The sequence below is a fragment of the Pinus tabuliformis genome, chromosome J (genome assembly GCF_031772625.1).
Source record: "Pinus tabuliformis cultivar Carrire ecotype Pingquan chromosome J, CPIR1, whole genome shotgun sequence".
In the NCBI taxonomy this organism is placed as follows: domain Eukaryota; kingdom Viridiplantae; phylum Streptophyta; class Pinopsida; order Pinales; family Pinaceae; genus Pinus; species Pinus tabuliformis.
Window position 1 is genome coordinate 76,881,998 of NC_142295.1, and position 20,208 is coordinate 76,902,205.

The window sequence follows — 20,208 nt, forward strand, 5'->3', positions numbered from 1 at the left end:
TGAGTGTTTACAACTGTGATGATTTTTATAATGATTAAAGAGCCTTTAGTTATTAGATGGTTTGTACCATAGTTTTTAAAACCGGAACTGGGATTTTAACTGGGCCACCTATCAAACTGCAGTTCAAACCAGAACTGGATCAAACCGGATTCAATGAACTCGAATTGAAAAAATACATAAAATAGTTATTTTTTAATGACAATTATTGTCAAGATTTCAAACCTTGATTCCAAACCTTGAGATTCAGCATGTTGTCAAGCAGAGCTAGAGAGATACTTTAAAATCACTTGGAATGCTGCCCTAATCAGTTCATTGAACATTCATTCATTTCTAGCACAGATTTTGTATGCTTGAATTTCTATATCAGAGATAGTAATTTGCTGTATGCAAACCAAAATAGATAGGGGATAAAATTAAATAGCAACAGCTTCTTCAAAATCATCATTGTCCAGCATTATCTTCATGAGGATTAATCATTACATACAAGCATAAAACTGAAATCCATCCTGTACATTCAATTTCCACTGCTACAGTCAACTGTCACAAAATCAACTTTGTCCTTCTGTGTCTTTTTAGAATCTGAACCATGAACTTAATTATACAGATACTGTCCATACTAATTTCTAATGATGCTATGAAACTGGACATCCTTACCATGTCAAATATCCTGTTTTTTCTGCCATCCTTACCCTAATGATGCTATGAAACTACTAAACTGGAAATCATTACCCTAAACTGGTTTTTTCAAATGGTTCAATGTCTGAGAGTGGTTGACCAGCTGGTTTGACTAGTTACCGGTTCAAACTAGCTGGTTTTTAAAAGTATGCTTTGCACCCAATGCATCATATGTAGACATAAGAAATGTGATCATTGGTGGCTGGCTCAATTGATTAACCAAGGTTGAAAAGTTTGTAGTTTATTGCAATTCCTGCATCTTTTTCCCAGCATGGTGGACATGTTCTTGAACTAGCATAGTTGTAAACATCTCGGTGCCTAAAAGATCTGGGGTTAAGATAGATCTATGTTAGTTTATTCTTATTATTATTTTTTGCGTCAATTCTTCATGTGACATCATATGTCGTATGCCAATTTTTTCTTTCTATTTTGTTAGCATTGCACACATATCCACATAAGTACATACGGGCAATTACCTTAGGTCCATTCTGTAAGGATTTGACTGTGAAGTTTGAATTTTTTATTTGTCTAATAAGATGGATAATATTTGTCTTTCTGTCAATTGGGTCTAGCTTGGGTGGTTGAGGGGAGAAATGTTTGGTTCTCCACCTGGGCTCAAAACTTGATTGTGACATGTTTGTTCTTTTTGAGCTTGTTGTTGATTGGAGCTGGCAAGGTACCAGCAATCTCATTCTCACTTACGGGCTTGAGGGTGGGGAATTGGGATGAATTGTATTTGAAGGGAAAATAGTAGTCTGTATATCGTTGAGGTGCAAACCTATCATATGGCAAAATCATGAAGTTCACCAGAAGAAGATAATATCTAGTTACCTTCTCCATATCAAAAGTTAAAACATAGCTTGATAAATCTATGATGCCTAGTTAGTTGTGTTGTATCTTGTAATCTCATGCTCCTATGCACTATTATGCAGTATAAGTGTTTTCACTATACATCATAAGTCTGGATACAGTGCAAATATTCTGGTCTTTATATTTATACCCGTGCTTATAGTTTGTCTCCTTCTTAAGTGCTAGTTAAATAGCCCAGTGCTAATGTATGTTTACATTGTGTTGCTTACTGGGGGTAATTAACCTGGACTGATGGTCATTGCCATATTATTTCCAGGGCATCACAGTTGGTATTGAAAGCACACAGGGAAGCTGTAAACTCATTGAGTGGAAATGGCTCTAGCAAACTTGGAACAGTAGCAGCAGTGGTGGCTGCTGCCAATTCAACTGCAAAGGAATCTGCAAAAGAGATTGGAGCAGCAATGCAGATTTCTATGAAGGCAGCTCTGGGTGCTGTCACCAATCAAGCAAATGATGGGTATATGGATGATCTGACAATTATGAAGGTAATCAATGTCTATGCTTATGTGATAAATAGTGCCTGCAAATTTTGTATTTCCATATAAATATCATATTATCCAATGGAGTAGGAGTTGGAGCACCTTTATCTTCTTTGGAAGAATTGAAAGAACTTACTGTACTTTAGTCTTCTTTTGCTGCAAGAGTTGAAGGAATCTACTGCACACCAGTAGTGAAATTTAGTCTACATCTGATCAGTCAATCAGTTAAAAGAGTTTCCAACTTTCTAACAACTTGGCTGTGGCCTTCGATCTTTTGCGTCACAGTTGAAGTCCTTATCTTTTCGCTCCACCATGCATAGACTTGACACATCATCCACCCAATTTTCAAATCAGGGGCCATCTCCGAACAAAATAACTTTTGGACTATATTGGACTTTCTCAAAGCTAAGTGCTACACCTCTGCACCTATGGTTTTTGGATGAGACTGAGAGTAGACACCTTATGGCTAGAGGACATGTTGGCTTCTGCCCTGACTACCAGACAATGGATCACACCTTTATGCTTAGGCCATTATCAAGGAGACTTGCAACTGCTCTTCAATAGTCTTTGGCTGCTTTGCAGAATTTCAGAAAGCATTCAACATAGTACTGAGTGAGGAATTGTTTTAGAGGCTCTGGGACCTGGAACAATGAAAAGAGAAAACTGTTTGGTCAAACAAAATGTTTCCAGTGAATTGCTTGACATTTGACCAGGGGAACCAAATCTAATATGAATCAGTGCTTTGAATTTGGTAGGGTCACTAATGCTCAACCATGCTCTATGTCTAGTCGATGCCTGCTTTTCCCTATTGCAGAGGCTTGCTAGTAGCAGGCCTTCCTTATCTTTAGCAATGGCTACTATCACCGCAAAATCTAGCAGGGGAGAAACAGTTGATATGACAGTGGTGTTGGATCCCGTTGTTACCCTAATACCTAGATTGCCTAGTGAGGCTTTGCACTAGACTGTTAGATTTTGCGGTAACATTTTTGGTGCCATTGCCAGGAAGGAGTTGAGTCCTTCTTCTTGTAATCCAAAGTCTATGCCTCAATCGTTCTTTATGAGAGTTTCAAAGTCGAATTTGGAAAAATCTCATCTGGCAACTCCTAGCCTTATTCCAGTTCAGGGTCTTCTAGTAGAAAGCCTAGCAGAGCCATCATTCCTCCAAATCCCAAAGATTCTTGTAACTCAAGGCTCTCTTGTAGCAAAATCTTTCTTCAAAAGCCCTTTTACCTCAGCCACAATGGCAATGCCATGTCTCTCCAGTGCCTACAAGCCCCTTTCTATGAGTGCCATTCAAGGATATCCCCATTAACTACCTGATAAGTATGAAGAATGGTTGTCCCAGTTCATTGGAAATAATGTAGTCACAACTGAGCAACATATCGATGTGTTTTGCTGGCGTGTAGGTGGAAGAGATATCCAGGATGGGGATGTAGTCATGAGACTCTTTGCCCTTTCTCTAGAAGATAATGCTAGGTCTTGGTACCTAGATTTACCCTCAAGAAGAATCAAAACCTAGAACCAATTTCGTACCACCATCAACCAGAGATGGGTGACCGTCAAAGACGAGATGCAATTACTAACCAAATTTGAAGAGGCTAAGAAAATGGAGAATGAGAGTGTCATGGATTTCACTCAAAGGTTTGATCAATTACTTAATCATGTGCCTAACACCCTTGTCCCAACTAACATGATAAATCAAGAGGGACTTCCTTGGTGTCACATTTGCGATGATCTCCATATTGAATAAGAGTGCCTTTATAATCAGGTTGAAGAGGAGGAAAGCCCAGAGCATTTAAAGTTAATAAAGGATTCTAATCCTTTGACTGTTTTTCCAAATAGAACTTTTCCTATTACTGGACAGCAACGTGAAGAAATGACTAGGGGTTATGTAAAGAGTAATGAAGAACATGTAAATGGTGTTGAAGCAAGAGGTAGGTTCAAAGAGTTGCATTATATGAGAAGAAACGAGGAAACTAAAAACCATGAAGCAATCAATAGTGATGCCCCACCAAGGACCAAGGCACCTTTTCCTTTTAGTAAGACAGCAACTCCTATGGTAGCCCAGTGCCCCTGTGTCCCCGTGAATTTCCCCAAAATTTGGGGTGCTTCCACACATCTCCCTTCTCCTGCGCTCCCCTGTCCTGGAAACTCGGTGGAACATTTCTTAGGAGCTGGTGACTTGGTGGCATTTTGGGGGTTGAGCTAGTTATCTGAGACCTTGGGTCTTATTGGCTTACAAATTCTTTTGGATTGCCTAAGTCCATCCTCCCTCAAGGTCAGGAATAGTCAAGGCATCCAGGTAGCTGGAGGACCTTGAGATTGTGGGCAGGAGCTACCTATATATATATATAAATATAGATATCAAACTAGTTGACCAAAATTGCATGGGTAGGCCTGAGAATTTCATGGTCCACTGGAAAATTAGCTACATTCATTTCTCAGCCAAAAAATCTTTGGCTCAGCAAGAGAAGACAACTGGATGCTCCTGCACATCCACGGTCTGCACTCCGCAGGAGTTGACAACATCACATGCAGCTTTGTTAGGAAAATATATCTTTAATAAATTCTTTGTCAGGATTCAGGTGTTCTAGCAATGCAAGCCACAAGGTTCCTGGACCTATTTCATTCAGAGACAGCAATATCAACAGGGATTTCCTGCAGCTCACTAGAGACATTCAACACAAACTTGTGGGTGTGCTTGGGTGGTACTATCTTGCAGAGCACTGCTATACTCCGCAAGATCGCCAGAGTAAGGGTCAATGACAATGGAATTATCAGGTTGATATAAGCCATTAAAGGCTCCATAGATCGTTGGTGGGACGGTGCAGCCTCTGCAGGACAGTCAAGGCCACCAGCCTAATGGAAGGAAGTGCAGTAAAGATTGACATGGAACATAATTAAATGGCCTAAGGCATAAGCAGCCAGAGCAGTTGAGCTTCTCACATTCCTCCCAGTTGACAACTATGATTTAACAATACACCCAAGAGAAACCTTTGAAAAGGGAATTTTTCAATTCAGTAATAGAGATTATAGTACAAAACGGCTGGCTGTTAATTGCATCTCATCTGTAACGAATCACGTATCAGATTTTTATACCAGAGATCATTGTTCCTCACAATCATGGCAGACCTTTAAAACTATTTGACAACTAGCCTTAACAAACTTAATATATGAAGACCAGTATCCATGATCCTTTATGGAACATCCAAAGATATTACAGGCCCACTGTTTTGGCACAATGCAAAACGGTAGATACTGTGTGCAATTTCATAGACTGATTAGCCAATTAGAACATCCAATTAGAACAAATTGGATATACAGTATGCCTGCAAAACCCTGTCCAATCTCTCTACCTGAATTTTCACCATCTCTGGCGTATGCTCCAACTAGTGCCTGTCTATTTTCATGCTGTACAGGTTATTCATTATGAAAATGTACGCAAGACAACCTCTTTTTGATCATTACTGAACACTCTGATGATGACTTTTTGCTCCTGCCACATCCTTGAAACTCTTCTACCATTTGGTTTATCATCCATTGCAATGTTAGTTTGCAAAATATATCTGAGGGTGTCCATCATCAAATTATTCATTCTCACTATATGACAGCTACTGTGGCAAGATGCTCATGAACCTCATCTCTCAGCTGCTTAGCTAGGGTGGCTGTGCTCTTCCTTCAACTTGTAGTTGAAGTATGTTCCACCTGATATTGGACAATTGAAACCTTGGTCTGCACAGTAAAGAATCTATAAGCTTTGATCAAATATCAAAATATATAATTTCCATTTGACAATGCTGTAGCATCTATTGGATATGATGCAGTTCCTTTATTATTATTTTGATAAAATGCTTCATATGTCTATTAAAACAGACTAGAAATACATGAATTTTACCAAACAAAGGGCCCCTGAGGCAACCAATATAAGCAGTCTAAAGAATGATTTAGATGTTTATTTCATTCTTGCTTTCTGGTTCAAGGCTCTTTGATTCGGTTTCAGTAAGAAGGAGCCCCACATGTTTGGGAGTGAACTCATGCCCTGCACCATTGCTTTTGGATTTCTTGGATAGCGGGATATGTCATCCTCTAATCATCATTATAAGCAATCAATTTTAATTATGGCAGTGCTTTAAATGATTTGTGAGACTTGTTGGAAATGAAATGTTATCTGCTTTGTTTCCGACAGCATTGATTAATATTTAATCGAATTTAATGTTCTAGAATCTACACCTTATCACAACCTACCATTTAGGTCTAGTGCTTTCTTGTTAGGTGTATTAAACTTGAATGAGTTTTGAGTTAAATGTCAACTGGAGAATGTTTCATTTGAGATTCCTTCCCGATTCTCCTTGAATCAGATATAATCATTCCTAAGCCAATCAATGTTATTGGAACTGAACCAGTTCCGGCGGAACCAACCGGCCCAACCGGTTTGGGGGCAAAACCGGTCCGAACCAGAAAAGACTGGTTCAATACCGAACCGGTCTGGACTGGTTCAAAGACCGGTTCTGCCGGTCTGCAAGGCCCACAACTGCGCGACCTGGGCATAATTTTATTTTATTTTATTTTTATTTTTTAATTTTTTCGTTTGTCTCTTTAATTTATTATTTTTCTTAGTTTCTAATGCTACTCTAGCCCGCCCATCCCCCCCCAAAGCTACTTAAACACCCCCACCCCCTTTATTTCACTCACACTAGTCATTTGAGTCTCTTGCAATTCTTGAGCTGAGTTTGGTGAGAAGAATATTTGAAGGACTGATTGTCTTGGGTGACTTTGCTCCAACATCAAAATGGGTTGTGGAGAGTCAAGCATCAGCATTTGACAATGAAGACCTTTCTTGGTTGGACTTGGACCCACCTCCACTGGATGCAGAGGCAGATATATCAAAAGCACCAGTAGCAACTTTAGGGCCAGGGGAATCAAACCATAATCCCATTGTAGGCTTGGATGCTACCGATTCTTCAAATGAGGATGAGGAGGATGATCAGGAATCAGATGATCATTTTTGAAGTGAACTAAGTTCGTTTTTCAGGTTAAATACTCTAGAAGACTTGTAATATAAGGATTTCCATTGAGATACAAGATTATATATTAAAAAGTATGAATAAGAATGATGATACAATTGGGAGTGAGGGTCCTTTATATATAGCCAGGTAAACACCCTTTCATGAGCGGTCATATTTCCTTAGACATGCCTCTTTGTTTAACTAATTATTAATTAACTAATCATTATTACAATTATCCTCATTATTTATATATATTTTATTCGTAACATTGCCTTCCTCCTCAAAAAGGCTTTGTCCTCAAAGCTTGTTGATGCAAAAGGCTTGATTTCTTTTTCGGTTTTGAATATATTCTCATCTCGGGACAATCATCTTTGTCGATACAAGTTGATATGATCCTCTAAGTGACAAACAAAACCGTGGAATATTCTGATCACTAGAATTTTGTAACGAATTGTCATGATAACACTGAATTGAGGTTACTTCAATATTCTTCAGAAGATTTGCTTCTTGTTTCTGTTCTGAATGGTACATATACATAGCTTGATTGAGTTGTCTACTCTCGTGATTCGGATGTCGATATGGAACTTTTTTGGTTTGACTTTCCCTTATTGGGCTTGTGGTAATTTTTTGATTTTCTTCTGGTGATGATGTTGTTGAGTTGGTTACATAACATTCACTTGGGATGTTCATTGTCTGAACTACAACATCTAAGTTTGTATTTTCTTCAACTTGCGTGTCTTCTTCCTGAGTTGTGACATTCACTGGATCGGTATCTGTTGTTTTTTTGTAAACTTGAATTCCTACATTTGATGCTTCCTTCTCGATAAGTTGTTGTACCTTGTTTTCTAATGACTTCTTATCCTTCTTAAGCTTCTTAATTTGTGTTAGTAATTTTTCACTATGGTCTTTAAGCTGAGAAACTTCTTCATTTTTGTCAGCAGTGATCTTGCCAATTTCATTTTGCATATTTTGTACTAGTTTTTTACGTTCTTGAGAAATGACTTTTGCGATATCTTGCATATCTTCTGGTGTTAGGGAATCTGGCTTCATTGTAACATCCTGTAATGTTATCTTTTTCTTTTTGTATGAAAATGTCAAAAACTTCTTTTTCATATTTAGGATAACAGATCCTAGTGATCCAATCCAGGGTGAACCTAAAATTATATAACTGTTAAGGTTTTAACAATGAATTGCGATACAAAAGTATAGTCTCCAATACTTAGTTGTAGATTGCTTATGTCGTATTGCTTGTCACTTGTGTCAACATAATTCGTTCCGATTATATTTGATTCAAGAATCACTAATTGTTTAGCACATTTAGTACTAACATAATTATTATTTTGAGTAGGATCAATAGAGATGATAACATCATTTCTAGCAAGTGATCCTTTAAGTTTGAATAGTGCACCGACACATATACTAAAAGTTTTAGGAAATCTTTTCTCTTTCATTTCCGATTTCGACTCAATTTTTTTCTCGTAAGCAATTGTCTCCATTTTTGTTTTTGTCAAGATGAACTTACGGTTAATGGAAATATTCTTCAAATTCACCTTACTCTCACTTTGACTTTTTTTTTTAATTAATTAAGTTAACTTATATTAAATATAAATTAATTAAATTAATTTTAAAAATTAATGAACTTATATTATTTATATAATTGATGTACACTTTCATACGAATTAAGTGACTCGATCTTGACCGGTCACGTTGCTTGATTGTGGCCTTGAAAAACGACGGACGTCTTATTCAATCTCCGTTGACAGAAATCCTCGCTGACAGAGCACAGCTAGGTAGTGGACAATGCTAGGAAGGGTCGAATGTTGTACATAGTCGGGCATTAAGGCAGACAATGACAGACAAAGGATGATGGACCGACTATACTAGTGCAAAGGAATGGACGATAACGGATGAGAAGCGAGGGTGGACGCCAGTGGAGCACGTTGCTGGCAGTGATGGTTCGAACAATGGTGGTGATAGATCAACTGACGGTTGTCGGGTTGTTGATTGAGGCTTTGGTGCGGATTTAGCGATAAACGTTGGTGTGCTGGGGTCGACGAGGGACGGAGGCAGCAGAGGTAGCTACAGTGGGGAATGACACAGACAATTGATGGTATTGGCAGCAGTGTCAGCTATCGCAGGATTGAGAGAGTGCAGAGAAATGTGGCAGCGGTGGTTGTGCTATGTTCACGCTTCCACGATTTCAAGTTGTTGTTGGGTTGTGGTGGCAAAGCTCGGCGACATCTCTATTGGAAGATTGCAGCAGTTTGGATGCAAGCGGATGCGGATGTCAAGCTCGGTGGATGCGTCGAGCTACTTTTGAAAGCACATTGTTCGGTAGCATTAGCAGCTGCAGAGGCTTAAGGTATGTTTTTTTTATTTTTTATTTCTATATATATATAATTTTTTTTTAATACTGTTTCTTAAAAGTATATTTTGATTTTTGATTTTGATTTTTTTAACTTTCTTTTTTTTTAAATCCTTTTTTTCTATAATTCCATTTTTTAAAAATTCCGCATAGATATACTTATTTTCTTTATGTCTTTTTTAATTATTTAATTATTTATTTTTTTATAGCTAAAGGAGACCCTCCCAAAGCTTGTAGGGAAACGCTTCAATGACAACGAAGTTGACGAATTTCGATGGCCAAAAACCTGTATCAGAGAATGAGCTCTGTGCAGCGGTGAAGTAGCCAAAGGATAGAACTGCTCTGATACCAAATGAAGTGAACAAAGTTCGTTCTTCAGGTTAAAAAGTATGAATAAGAATGATGATACAATTGAGAATGAGGGTCTTGTATATATAGCCAGTTTAGCACCCTTTCACGAGCGGTCATGTCTCCTTAGACATACCTCTTTGTTTAACTAATTATCAATTAACTAATCATTATTAGAATTATCCTCATTATTTATATATATTTTATTCGTAACAATTTTGATGATAATTGAGGATTTGATCATTGATTCGCTGCAGCTGTAGCTTGTAGTACTGTAGGCTGTAGTATAATACTATGATCTATCATGTTATTTTGGACTATAAAGGCCTTTTAGAGCCTACTTCTTGATGTTCGTAACATTTTTGGTTCAGCAATGTTTTGCACTAAGTACTATTTTGGTTATATGCACTATTACTTGCTATATAAATGAGAACTTTTGCATATTTGTGTATAAATGGGTTGGATTCATATGGATGCACATGAATATATCTGTTTTTTCTTTAAAATATGAATATTTTATTTGTTTTTGGTAAACTGGTTGTTTTTCTGGTTCCGACTGGTTCCCAGTCCACAAGGTTTTCTAGTTTGATGACCGGTTTGGTTCTGATAAAATTGAAGCCAATTCAAATAATCAATGGAGATCTCTAACCTTATTAGAAAATGACAAAATATCTTGTTGAACATTTTCCTTTAGCCTCTCTCGAGCATTTCTGAGCAAAATGAATTCATCTTGCACAAATAGGTTTATGATACTTTTCCTTGTCACAGTTTCGGACCTTTTATAAGGGCGAAAAGCTTTGCTTTCATTATTTGAGAATTTCCCTGTATCTATACTGTATGCATGGACAAATTGGCTGTCCTGATTATAGGTAGCTTCATATCCTCAGGCTCTACCTGGATTCGTCTTGTAAACACCATTGTATTTTAGCTTTCTAAAACTCTTTGGCATTTTGTTATGTTCATATGATTCACGGATTTTTGTTTCCCAAAGGACCGTCCTTTAATTGTGTCCAAGAAAAACTGCTATCCGAAAACTGATTTCATATAATTTACTGTGAAGTACTTGTAGAATTTTTGTATTTTCTTCTTTTCAAGTATCATCATACACATTGTGAGGAATCCATTTTATGCTAGTTATGATGCAAAGCCTTACTTGGAGATATTGATGCAGATTAGTTCCTAGCTGCTTCAAGAAATTTTCATTTTCATTCCAGTATCCACATGGAAAATCAGGGAGCTATTTAAGTGAAGAGTGGCAGAATTTTATCCTAGATGTTCTTTCTCCTTTCTGATGCATAATTATATTTTGTTTCAAATTTTCAATAGGAAACTCTTAAAGTGAAGGATGAAGAACTGCACCAGTTAGTCAGAGAGCTTAGAGCACGGGATTCAACAATTAAGGAAATCGCTGACAAGCTGTCTGAGACTGCTGAAGCTGCTGAAGCTGCAGCAATAGCTGCCCATGCTATGGACAAAGAGCGAAAGGCTGCAGTAGCAGAACTTGAACGCTTATCTATAGAGATGGATGAGAGGCACCGATCATCTTCTTTGAAGGTTAGAAGCTATTCTCCAGTGTTGGTTGATTTTTTAGTCTAAGGAAGCCTTTCAGATTGAAAGCTATTCATATAATCTGTTTTGGATAAATAGCTGTATCATCAAAGTGTTCTTGTTTGTCTTTTTATTTCTAATTATTTGTCAGTATGAGTCGTCATGCTCCATCATCCTTAATTTTGTCAATAGAAAATTTATTGTTGCATTTAAATGAGGATATGTATGAGTGTCTTTGTGACTGGCTCTGACTCACTTCTTAGAGGTCATAGATGCTCAAGTAGCACCCAGGAAGATATCAGTGTAACACTGTAATATAACATGATACATTGGTGGTGAAACTGTTAGATATGAAAATGATGTGACTCACTGTTAGCTTGGAACTCAGAGCTAATGCTGTAGCTTACGACCACACCTGATATGGCAAACCTGATAGTGACTTAACTTGCATTGGGTTAGACTCCAGACAAATCACATGCAAGTTCTAGCTTTCACTGGGCAGAAAGATGTGTTAGCACTGGGAACTCATTATGGTTTTAATGCTACAAAGAGTTCCTTCTCTTGAGATCAAAGTGATTGGCCATGCTTGCTTTAATTACAATACGTTCCAATGCTATATTGTATGTGATACCAAGGAGGGCCAAAACGTTGTTACCTATGAGATAACAATATGAACATGGATCAAGTCCCATTATTAGCATGCTTAAACAATGACCACATGCACCAATAACTTCCGTGATCCTTATGCCACTAGACCTATGAATAACATGGATTCATAGCATGATGTTATGGTTCTAACAGGACAAGGTTCTAATGAAAGCTTAACAACGGACATCATTTTATCAGTAGCAAACCTATCACATATATGAAGATACTTAGTGCAAAACTCGTCGTCATATTATTGAAAGGGAGAATAATAATTTCCATATATGACCAATGCTGGTCAATGGGAGGACTTCATTCTTTTTAAACACATTATTGCTTGCATTAAAACATCAGAAACAAGTAAGCCAAATGTAAACAGAGTGCTAACGCACTAAAACAGTGTGCAAAATGTAAAGTGGGATATGATGTCATCCAACCTAAGAAGACAAGTGCGGGCTTGCGGAGATGTCCAACTTGTCTGGCCTCTAGGTCTCCTGTCCTCATCAATCAGTGGGAACCAATGTTGCATCTTGGAATAGCTTCTACAATGATACAATCTCCTTCTCACTCCTTCCTGACACTTGTGAAGAACCAACCCCGGAATGACTTGCAATTAAGGGACAAAGAATGGGGTGGAGGCATCCTGGCTGATCCCATGCAAACAGGGATGCTGAGATGTCCTGAGCTTGTTGAAGCTTGTGGTAGCTTCGGAAGGTATTTGGCATGAGCTTGGTGTCTTAGCATATTGGAGATGGTTAATTGCCTCTTTAGGTGCTTGCTTCGTGGAGTAAGTTAATTAGTTATTGTGAACTATTAAGCCAAAGTACTAAAGATAAATAATGAAATTATTTAAGTGACCTAGATATGATCTCAATCGTTGGTTTGAAGTGAGGTGAGATCTAATCTCAACCGTTAATCACTTAGGAGATTACGGTTAGGGATTTGGCTTATTGAAGATTATAAAGAGAAACCTATGAGAGAGGTGAAGACACACAACAAGAGGCAGCTACTGCATTTTGAGAAAGCGATTTTCTCCGGAGCAAGAGGCTCATCTAGACTGAGGAGAAAGAAGAAGAGTGCAGGGTGATTCGGGAGTATTTCCAGGAGGCTGAGATTTGGAGATCGAGGGAGGCCGAATTGCTGAAGTGTGAAGGAGGCTGGGAATTGGAGAGATTGATTTATCTAGGACCAAATTACTGGTGAAAGGTGGGCCGAATTCTCCAGGCCGGATTTCTTCAGCAGTTGATTTCCAGAGGGCTGAAATTCCTTGGACTGAATCATTCCCAGTGGGACTGAGTTACAATTTCTAGTCATTGCATTTTTCTGTGTATTTTCTCTGTGGGTCGAAACCTAGATTTTCCTGAGATTATTGAATGAAGGAGAATTGTTATGGGTGTACATTTGTTGTTGTGATGTGATTGATCTTTGTTTTTATTTTTCCGCTGCATATTAATTTCTAGAAGTTAAAATACTAGTGATTTTATTTTTCAGCAATTCAAAAATTATTTGGGTAATAAAATAAATTTCTGGGAATAAATAATTGTTGAGAGAAAATAAATCTAGGTTGGTATTAGAAATTTAACATTGTATTGGAGCTCTAGGAAACTTTGAGAGAGAGATCCGTGATCACTAAAGTTTACAACAACAAATCATTTTTATGGCCACAAAATTATTTTAATTTTGCAATTGGGGTTTTGTGGCCAAGGTTGATTTGTGAAATGGCATCACTGAGTAGTTTGAGATATGAAGACAGGTTGGATGCTATGTCACAGGGTTCGGTGAACTTGAAGGTTCAGGTTCGAAATTCGGCGAACTTGAAATTTTGTTTTGAAATTCGTTCAGGTTTGCCGAACCTGAAATTCAAACCTCAAGTCGAATCTGAACGAACTCGAACCTGAACGAACCTGAACGAACCTGAAGGCGAATTTAAACGGATTTTTTAAGGTTCGATTTAGGGTTCATTAGTTTTCTTGACAGTTTTATTTGGCTGTTTAGAAGAAAAACCAGGGCCGCATACCGCTTTTTAGCAACACTTCCCGCCAAATAATTCTTTATAAATGATGGCTGGCTACCGTTTTGGCACACACTATTGGGAAGGGAGTATTGAGTGAACGTTTGTTTGTAGAGTTGATTGCGCTGTGCAGTTTGCAGATGTGCAGGCAGTGGGCACGCAGTGTGAGCCTGAGGGCCGAGGCTTGCCGCTTGAGCAGTCGCAGACCACCGACGCACCGCGGCACCAGTGTGCACGCAACACCCGACGCCCGTAGCCTTCAAGACTCAACTTCAAGTATGTATGTTACAGACTTGCAGTTAATGTAGTTGCTTTCAATTAGGAAAATTTCAAATTTGCTGCATTTAGTCTCACTATGTCAATCTATACCACAATAGTTGCAATGATTCTCACCATTGCCCTTCAACTGAGCAGCGCTAGAAGTCTCTCTCCAAACCGCTCCTGTCATGTTGTTGGGTAGCTTTCTTTGTGTTTCCCATTACTCGATTCTGTGCTGGTTTCCTGTTCCTAGCTTCAAGAAAAATTGCCTTCTTATAGAGATCATCAAGATTCTCTACGTCGAAGAGTGCTAGTTCCTGTTTGATGCAGCCACACAAGCCTTCTTGGTGTTTCATCAATGCGTGCTTAACATTATGGTTTCCTTCTTAGTTTTGGCCATTTTTTCGATCACTTTGGTAAAGTATTGTCATTTAATCAGATAGAGCTGATGGGATAAAACTGATTTTCTGGTAGTGTTGTTTGAAAAACTCCCAAGAAGCCAATGGGGCTTTCTTTTGCTGTTTTGGGGACTCCATATAGCCCACCATTCTAATGCATGGCCAATCATTTTCAGCCTGGCAAAGTATTTTTTTGCCTCGCCTTTTTGTCCCTGGACGCTGAAATATACCTCCACTTGCCTGAACTAATCATTGAGATTTTCACCATCAACGTGTCCATCATAGGTTGGTATATCGTTCTTGCTTTAAATGGTGCAATAGAAGATAAAGAAGAAGCCACGTCATTAATGGAGGTTTCAGGTTTCTTACCTTTGGTGTCCTCTTGGTCAAGATTTTCCTCTTCAGCTCAGAGCCTGCTGAGTGTTCCTTTCTGTTGGCCATTGTCTTCATGAGATCGGTCATCGTCTCTGTTAGCACAACAATTTTTCACTCCAACTAGAAACCCTGATCTTCGGGTCCTCTTGGCATTGCTTTTCGTGGGGAAACTCTTTCATTTTTTGTTGTCTGTACCTTTACAAGTCGTCTTATCTGTCTGTGATGTCTAATTCTATTATGATTTTATCAAATTCAGAATTTTCATTCAACATTAAATCGTTGAAGCTTTAAACAATCATATAATGATTAGAGAAACACCAAACAGTCAACTTGATCATTATCATTTGAAAAGTGAAATTTGACATCAATAGGTCTCGAATCTTAAAAAGTTGAACCAAATGGCAAGTACATATGACATGCTACATTCAAAAGTTGCCTAATGGCATTTCAACAAGAAAAAACACTGGAATCCCTTCACTGCAGGACTATTATGTCCCTTCACTGTTGGGTTGTTACTCGCTTCACTGCTAGTTTGCTAGAAATGAAATGATACAAATTGAAGGGTGAATTGGTCTTTTGGTCTACTATTTTGTCAATATATATATATATATATATATTGAAAAATATGTATAGTTGAACCTCATTCGAACCTGATCGGAAAATTCGAATTCGAATCGAACTTAATCGTTGTCGAACTCAAATTCGAACTCGGACCGTGTGACATAGGTTGGATGGGACCACTAATTTTAGTCCAATGGAAGGAGCGGATCACTATTGTTCTGAAAATGAATGGTTTGTGGGATTTTGTAAACACAGATATCTAGGTTCCTTCTAATCCTATCCAAGCAGTGAAGCACAACCTTAAAGGATGTGAAAGCAAGGGGTATAACCTTGGATGGTGCGAGGAATAATTCCTCACATAATAGGGAAGGACATGACATGATAGATGTGGGTAGCCCTAACTAGTCTTTATCAGAGCTCAAATGGAAAATAGGTAGATGGTGCTACAAGAAAAATTAAATAGCATCAGGATCAACAGGTCAGAGACCGTAATATCTTGCCTCACCAAGATCCAACAGGCTCGTGATGAGCTAATAGTTGATGGGGATGCAGTGCATGATTTAGAGCTTGTGAAAGTTGCTTTGAAAGGATGCACTAAGCATTGGACCACCTTTGTGGAGGGGATCATTACTATTCAACAACTTCTTGATTGGGGCCAATTGTGGGATTACTTCATCTAGAAGGAGATTTGGGAGAATTTATTGACTGGCGCACAACGAAGGAGCGGTGATGAGGAAGAAGAACTTGCTTTTGCTGCACAAGCGAAAAAGGGTTAAGGGGAAGGCCAAGCGGCACCAAAGAGGAGGAGAATCTTCACCAAAGAAGGAGAAGGACATGACCAAAGTAAAATGCTTTGCATGTTGTAATTTTGGTCACATTGTCAGGTAACATCCAAACAGGAAGACATCTACGGTAGCCATTACACAGATGGATGAGTTGGTTGAGAAGTTTGAGAAGAACTTTGCCTTAGTGGCATGCCTTTCTAGCACCATTATGAGAGGGGTGTGGTTTGTGAACAATGGAGCATCTCGTCACATGACCGAATCTCAAGATATTTTCACCAACATGGCCAAAGAGCCTAGAGGCCTACATGTGGAGCTTGGAGACAACACCAAGTATGTAGTAGAGGGCATTAGCAACATTGAGTTTTAGATAGATCCAGTGAGTATCATGGAGTTGAGTCAAATGATGTTTGTACTGGGGTTGGAAAAGATTCTCCTATCAGTTTCGACCATGGAGGATAGATCACTAGAGGTCAAGTAACTGTTGGGCTGAAATGAATCGATCCCAGCAAGAGGCGAGCAATTAGGAGTAGGGAGAACAACCTGTATCTGTTGAGGGGACAACTGGTGAAGGCTCTTGTACATGAGAGTGATGGCCAGTGTGGGGCTTGGCACGGGAGGATGGGACACCTACACTACAAGGCTCTTCCTATGTTACGAAGAATGATTACAACTTTTTCGGAGATTAGGGTGGAGCAGGAGGGAGTGTGCTTGGCAAGCATGCCAAGGCAATGTTTCCTCATAGTGAAACTAAGTCCAAGGGGATATGGACTTGGGGCATTCAAATGTATGTGGTCCTATGTCAATGGAATCAATCACAGGGTCTTGTTACTTTGCGACATTCATAGATGACTCTTCCATGAAGACATGGATCTACTTCCTAAAGACCAAGGGTGAGATCTTTGTTCAATTTCAAGAGTTCAAAACTCTTGTGGGGAACTAGATCAAGAAGAATATTAAGGTGTTGAGATTTGATAATTGGGGTGAATATACCTCCAATGCTTTTCAAGATTTTTGTGGGGAGATAGGGATCAAGAAGGAACTCATAGTTCCTTACAACCCTCAGTAGAATGGGGTTGTCGAGAAGAAAAATAGGACCATAGTGAGAGTAGTTAAGGCAATGATCTTTGATCAAGACTTGCTATGCTTTTGTGGGCAGAGGCTTGCAATACAATTGTTTATTTGAAGAACAAGAGTCCTCATAGAGTATTGGAGGACATGACTCCTAAGGAGATGTTCACAAGAGTGAAACCGGATGTGAGCGTTTTGTGCATCTTTGGTAGTCCATTATACGTCCTCATTCCTATAGAGAAGAGGACTAAGCTGGAAGCCTCATCAAAGAAGGCCTTTTTTGTTGGCTACAATGAGGTCTCAACGGCCTTTAGGGTCTACATTCTAGGACAAAGGAGAGTCATTATCAGTCATGATGTTAGATTTGAGAAGGGTAGGACCTTTAGGAGGTCTCATGATAGAGAGCCAACAAGGGTAAAGGATTAGGAGCAAGGGGCTTTTAAGGATGAGGAGGGACCACAACACCAGCAACAAGGACACAATCCATAGATATGGAGGTGGAGTGGGATGTTCATACGAGCTGTACCAAGAGGAGGTCAAGACTGGTTGAACAAAGCTTAAGAGATGTTGAGGAGCATGTGGAGGCGCCTAGCAACACTTTCAGGCAAAGTAGACCATTAGCGAGATTTTCCATTTATTTAACCTTGACGAGAAGCATCACTGAGTCAGAGTTTGAGCCTTCCACTTTTGAGGAGGCTGTAGATGGTGGAGGAGTATAGCCCCATCATGAAGAATGATGTGTGGGACTTCTGGATGGATCTTCATGATCAAGTGTGCAACTGACAGTGTCAAGAAGTACAAAGTGAGGTTTGTGGCAAGAGGTTTTTCCCAGGAGGAGGGAGTGGACTATGAGGAGGCATTTGCTCCTATCGCCAGATATGCATCTATTAGGTAAGTCATATTTATTGCTTTAAAGATGAGGTGGAGGATACATCAGATGGATGTGAACACTGCCTTCCTCGATGGGGTGAATGAGGAAGAGGTTGTATATTTAGCAACCTTAGGGCTTTGAGGTGCATGGGAGAGAGTCTCGTGTATGCAGGTTGAAGAAGGCCCTTTATGGGTTGAAGCAGGCTAAGCGCTCATGATATTCCAAGATCGATGGATATATTCTTCGTTTGAGCTTCACCAAGAGTGAGGCGAACTCAAATTTGTACTATGTAATTGTTGAGGGTGAGTTGCTCATCTTAGTACTTTATGTTGGTGATCTTTTCTTGACGGGACTGAAGAAGCTCATAGGGATGTGCAAGGAGGACCTTGCTTCAAAGTTTGAGTTGAGGGACATCGACTTGATCCACTACATTTTGGGATTGGAGGTGTGGCAACAACTAGTAGAGATTTTCCTTGGGTAGGGCAAGTATGCAATTGAGATATTCAGGAGGTTCAGGATGTGGAGGATTATAGTTCTTTGTCTACATTGATGATCACCAACTTAAAGAAGCTGAGTGCTTATGAGGGTTAGTTGGTGGATCCCACACTATATAGGCAGTTGATAGTTTCTTTGATGTATTTGGTCAACACTAGGCCGAATATTTATTTTGCTGTGAACACTCTCAACAAATTCATGGTGGAGCCAAGATAGGTTCATTGGGTGGCAACAAAACATGTGTTGAGATTCCTACGAAGTACAATGGACTTTGGACTGAGATATGCTGGAGTTGGTGGATTAGAGTTGCAGGGGTACACAAATTCTGCTTGTGATGGGAATTCTATGGATAGGAAATCCACGTTTGGATATTGTTTCAACTTGGGATTAGCCAAGGTCTCGTGGTGTAGTAGGAAGCAAAATTCAACAACACTTAGCTCAACAGACGCAGAGTACATGACAACAAGTCTAGTGAGTTGTGAAGCCATATGGCTTCGTGAGATGCTCACAGGGCTATTTGGTTTTGAGATGGGGCCAATGGTGATACAATGTGATAGTCAGAGTTGCATTAAGCTCTTTGAAAATAATGTGTTTCATGACAGGTCCAAGCATATCGTGATTAGATATCACTTCATCATAGTTAGGGTCGAGAGAGGTGCTATGAGATTGTAGTACATTTCCATAGGGGAGCAGGGGGCAAATATTCTCACTAAGCCTCTAGTGAAAGGGAAGTTTGTGTTTTACAAGGACAAGCTGGGGGTAGTAGAGAATCCTTTCCTTGCTAGGAGGGAGTGTTGAAGCTTGTGGTAGCTTCAAAAGGTCTTCTACATTAGCTTGGTAGGAGATGGTTAATGGCCTCTTTAGGTGCTTAAATAATAAAATTATTTAAGTGACCTAGATATGATCTCAGCCGTTGATTTGAAGTGAGGTGAGATCTAATCTCAACTGTCAATCACTTAGGAGCTTAGGGTTAGGGATTTAGCTTAATGAAGATTATAAAGAGAAGCCTAAGGGAGAGGTGAAGACACACGACAAGAGGCAGCTATTGCATTTTGAGAAAGATTTTCTCCAAAGTGGGAGGCTCATCTAGATTGCGGAGAAAGAGGAAGAGTATAGGGTGGTTCAGGAGTATTTCCATGAGGCCATGATTTGGAGATTGAGGGAGGCTGAATTTTTGAAGTGTGAAGGAGGCTGCGAATTGAAGAGGCTGATTTATCCAAGGCCAACTTGCTGGTGAGAGGTGGGCTGAATTATCCAGGCCGAATTTCTTCAGGGCCTGATTTCCAGAGGGCTGGAATTCCTTGGGCCAAATTATTCCCCGTGGGGCTGAGTTACAAGTTCCAGTGATTGCATTTTTCTATGTATTTTCTCTGTGGGTTGAAACCTAAATTTTCTTGAGATTATTGAATGAAGGAGAATGTACATTTGTTGTTGTAATGTGATTGATCTC

At 39.2% G+C, this 20,208-nt stretch overlaps 1 protein-coding gene across 1 annotated transcript in view; it reads left to right on the forward strand.

Moving 5' to 3' along the window:
- SWAP70 (Pleckstrin homology (PH) domain-containing protein) overlaps positions 1-20,208 on the forward strand; it is a 192,994-nt gene that overhangs the window by 100,240 nt on the left and 72,546 nt on the right. The window contains exons 7-8 of the mRNA XM_089377181.1: positions 1,802-2,030; positions 11,070-11,297. Of these exons, the coding sequence (XP_089233307.1) occupies positions 1,802-2,030; positions 11,070-11,297 (457 nt within the window). The remainder of the gene's footprint in view (positions 1-1,801; positions 2,031-11,069; positions 11,298-20,208) is intronic.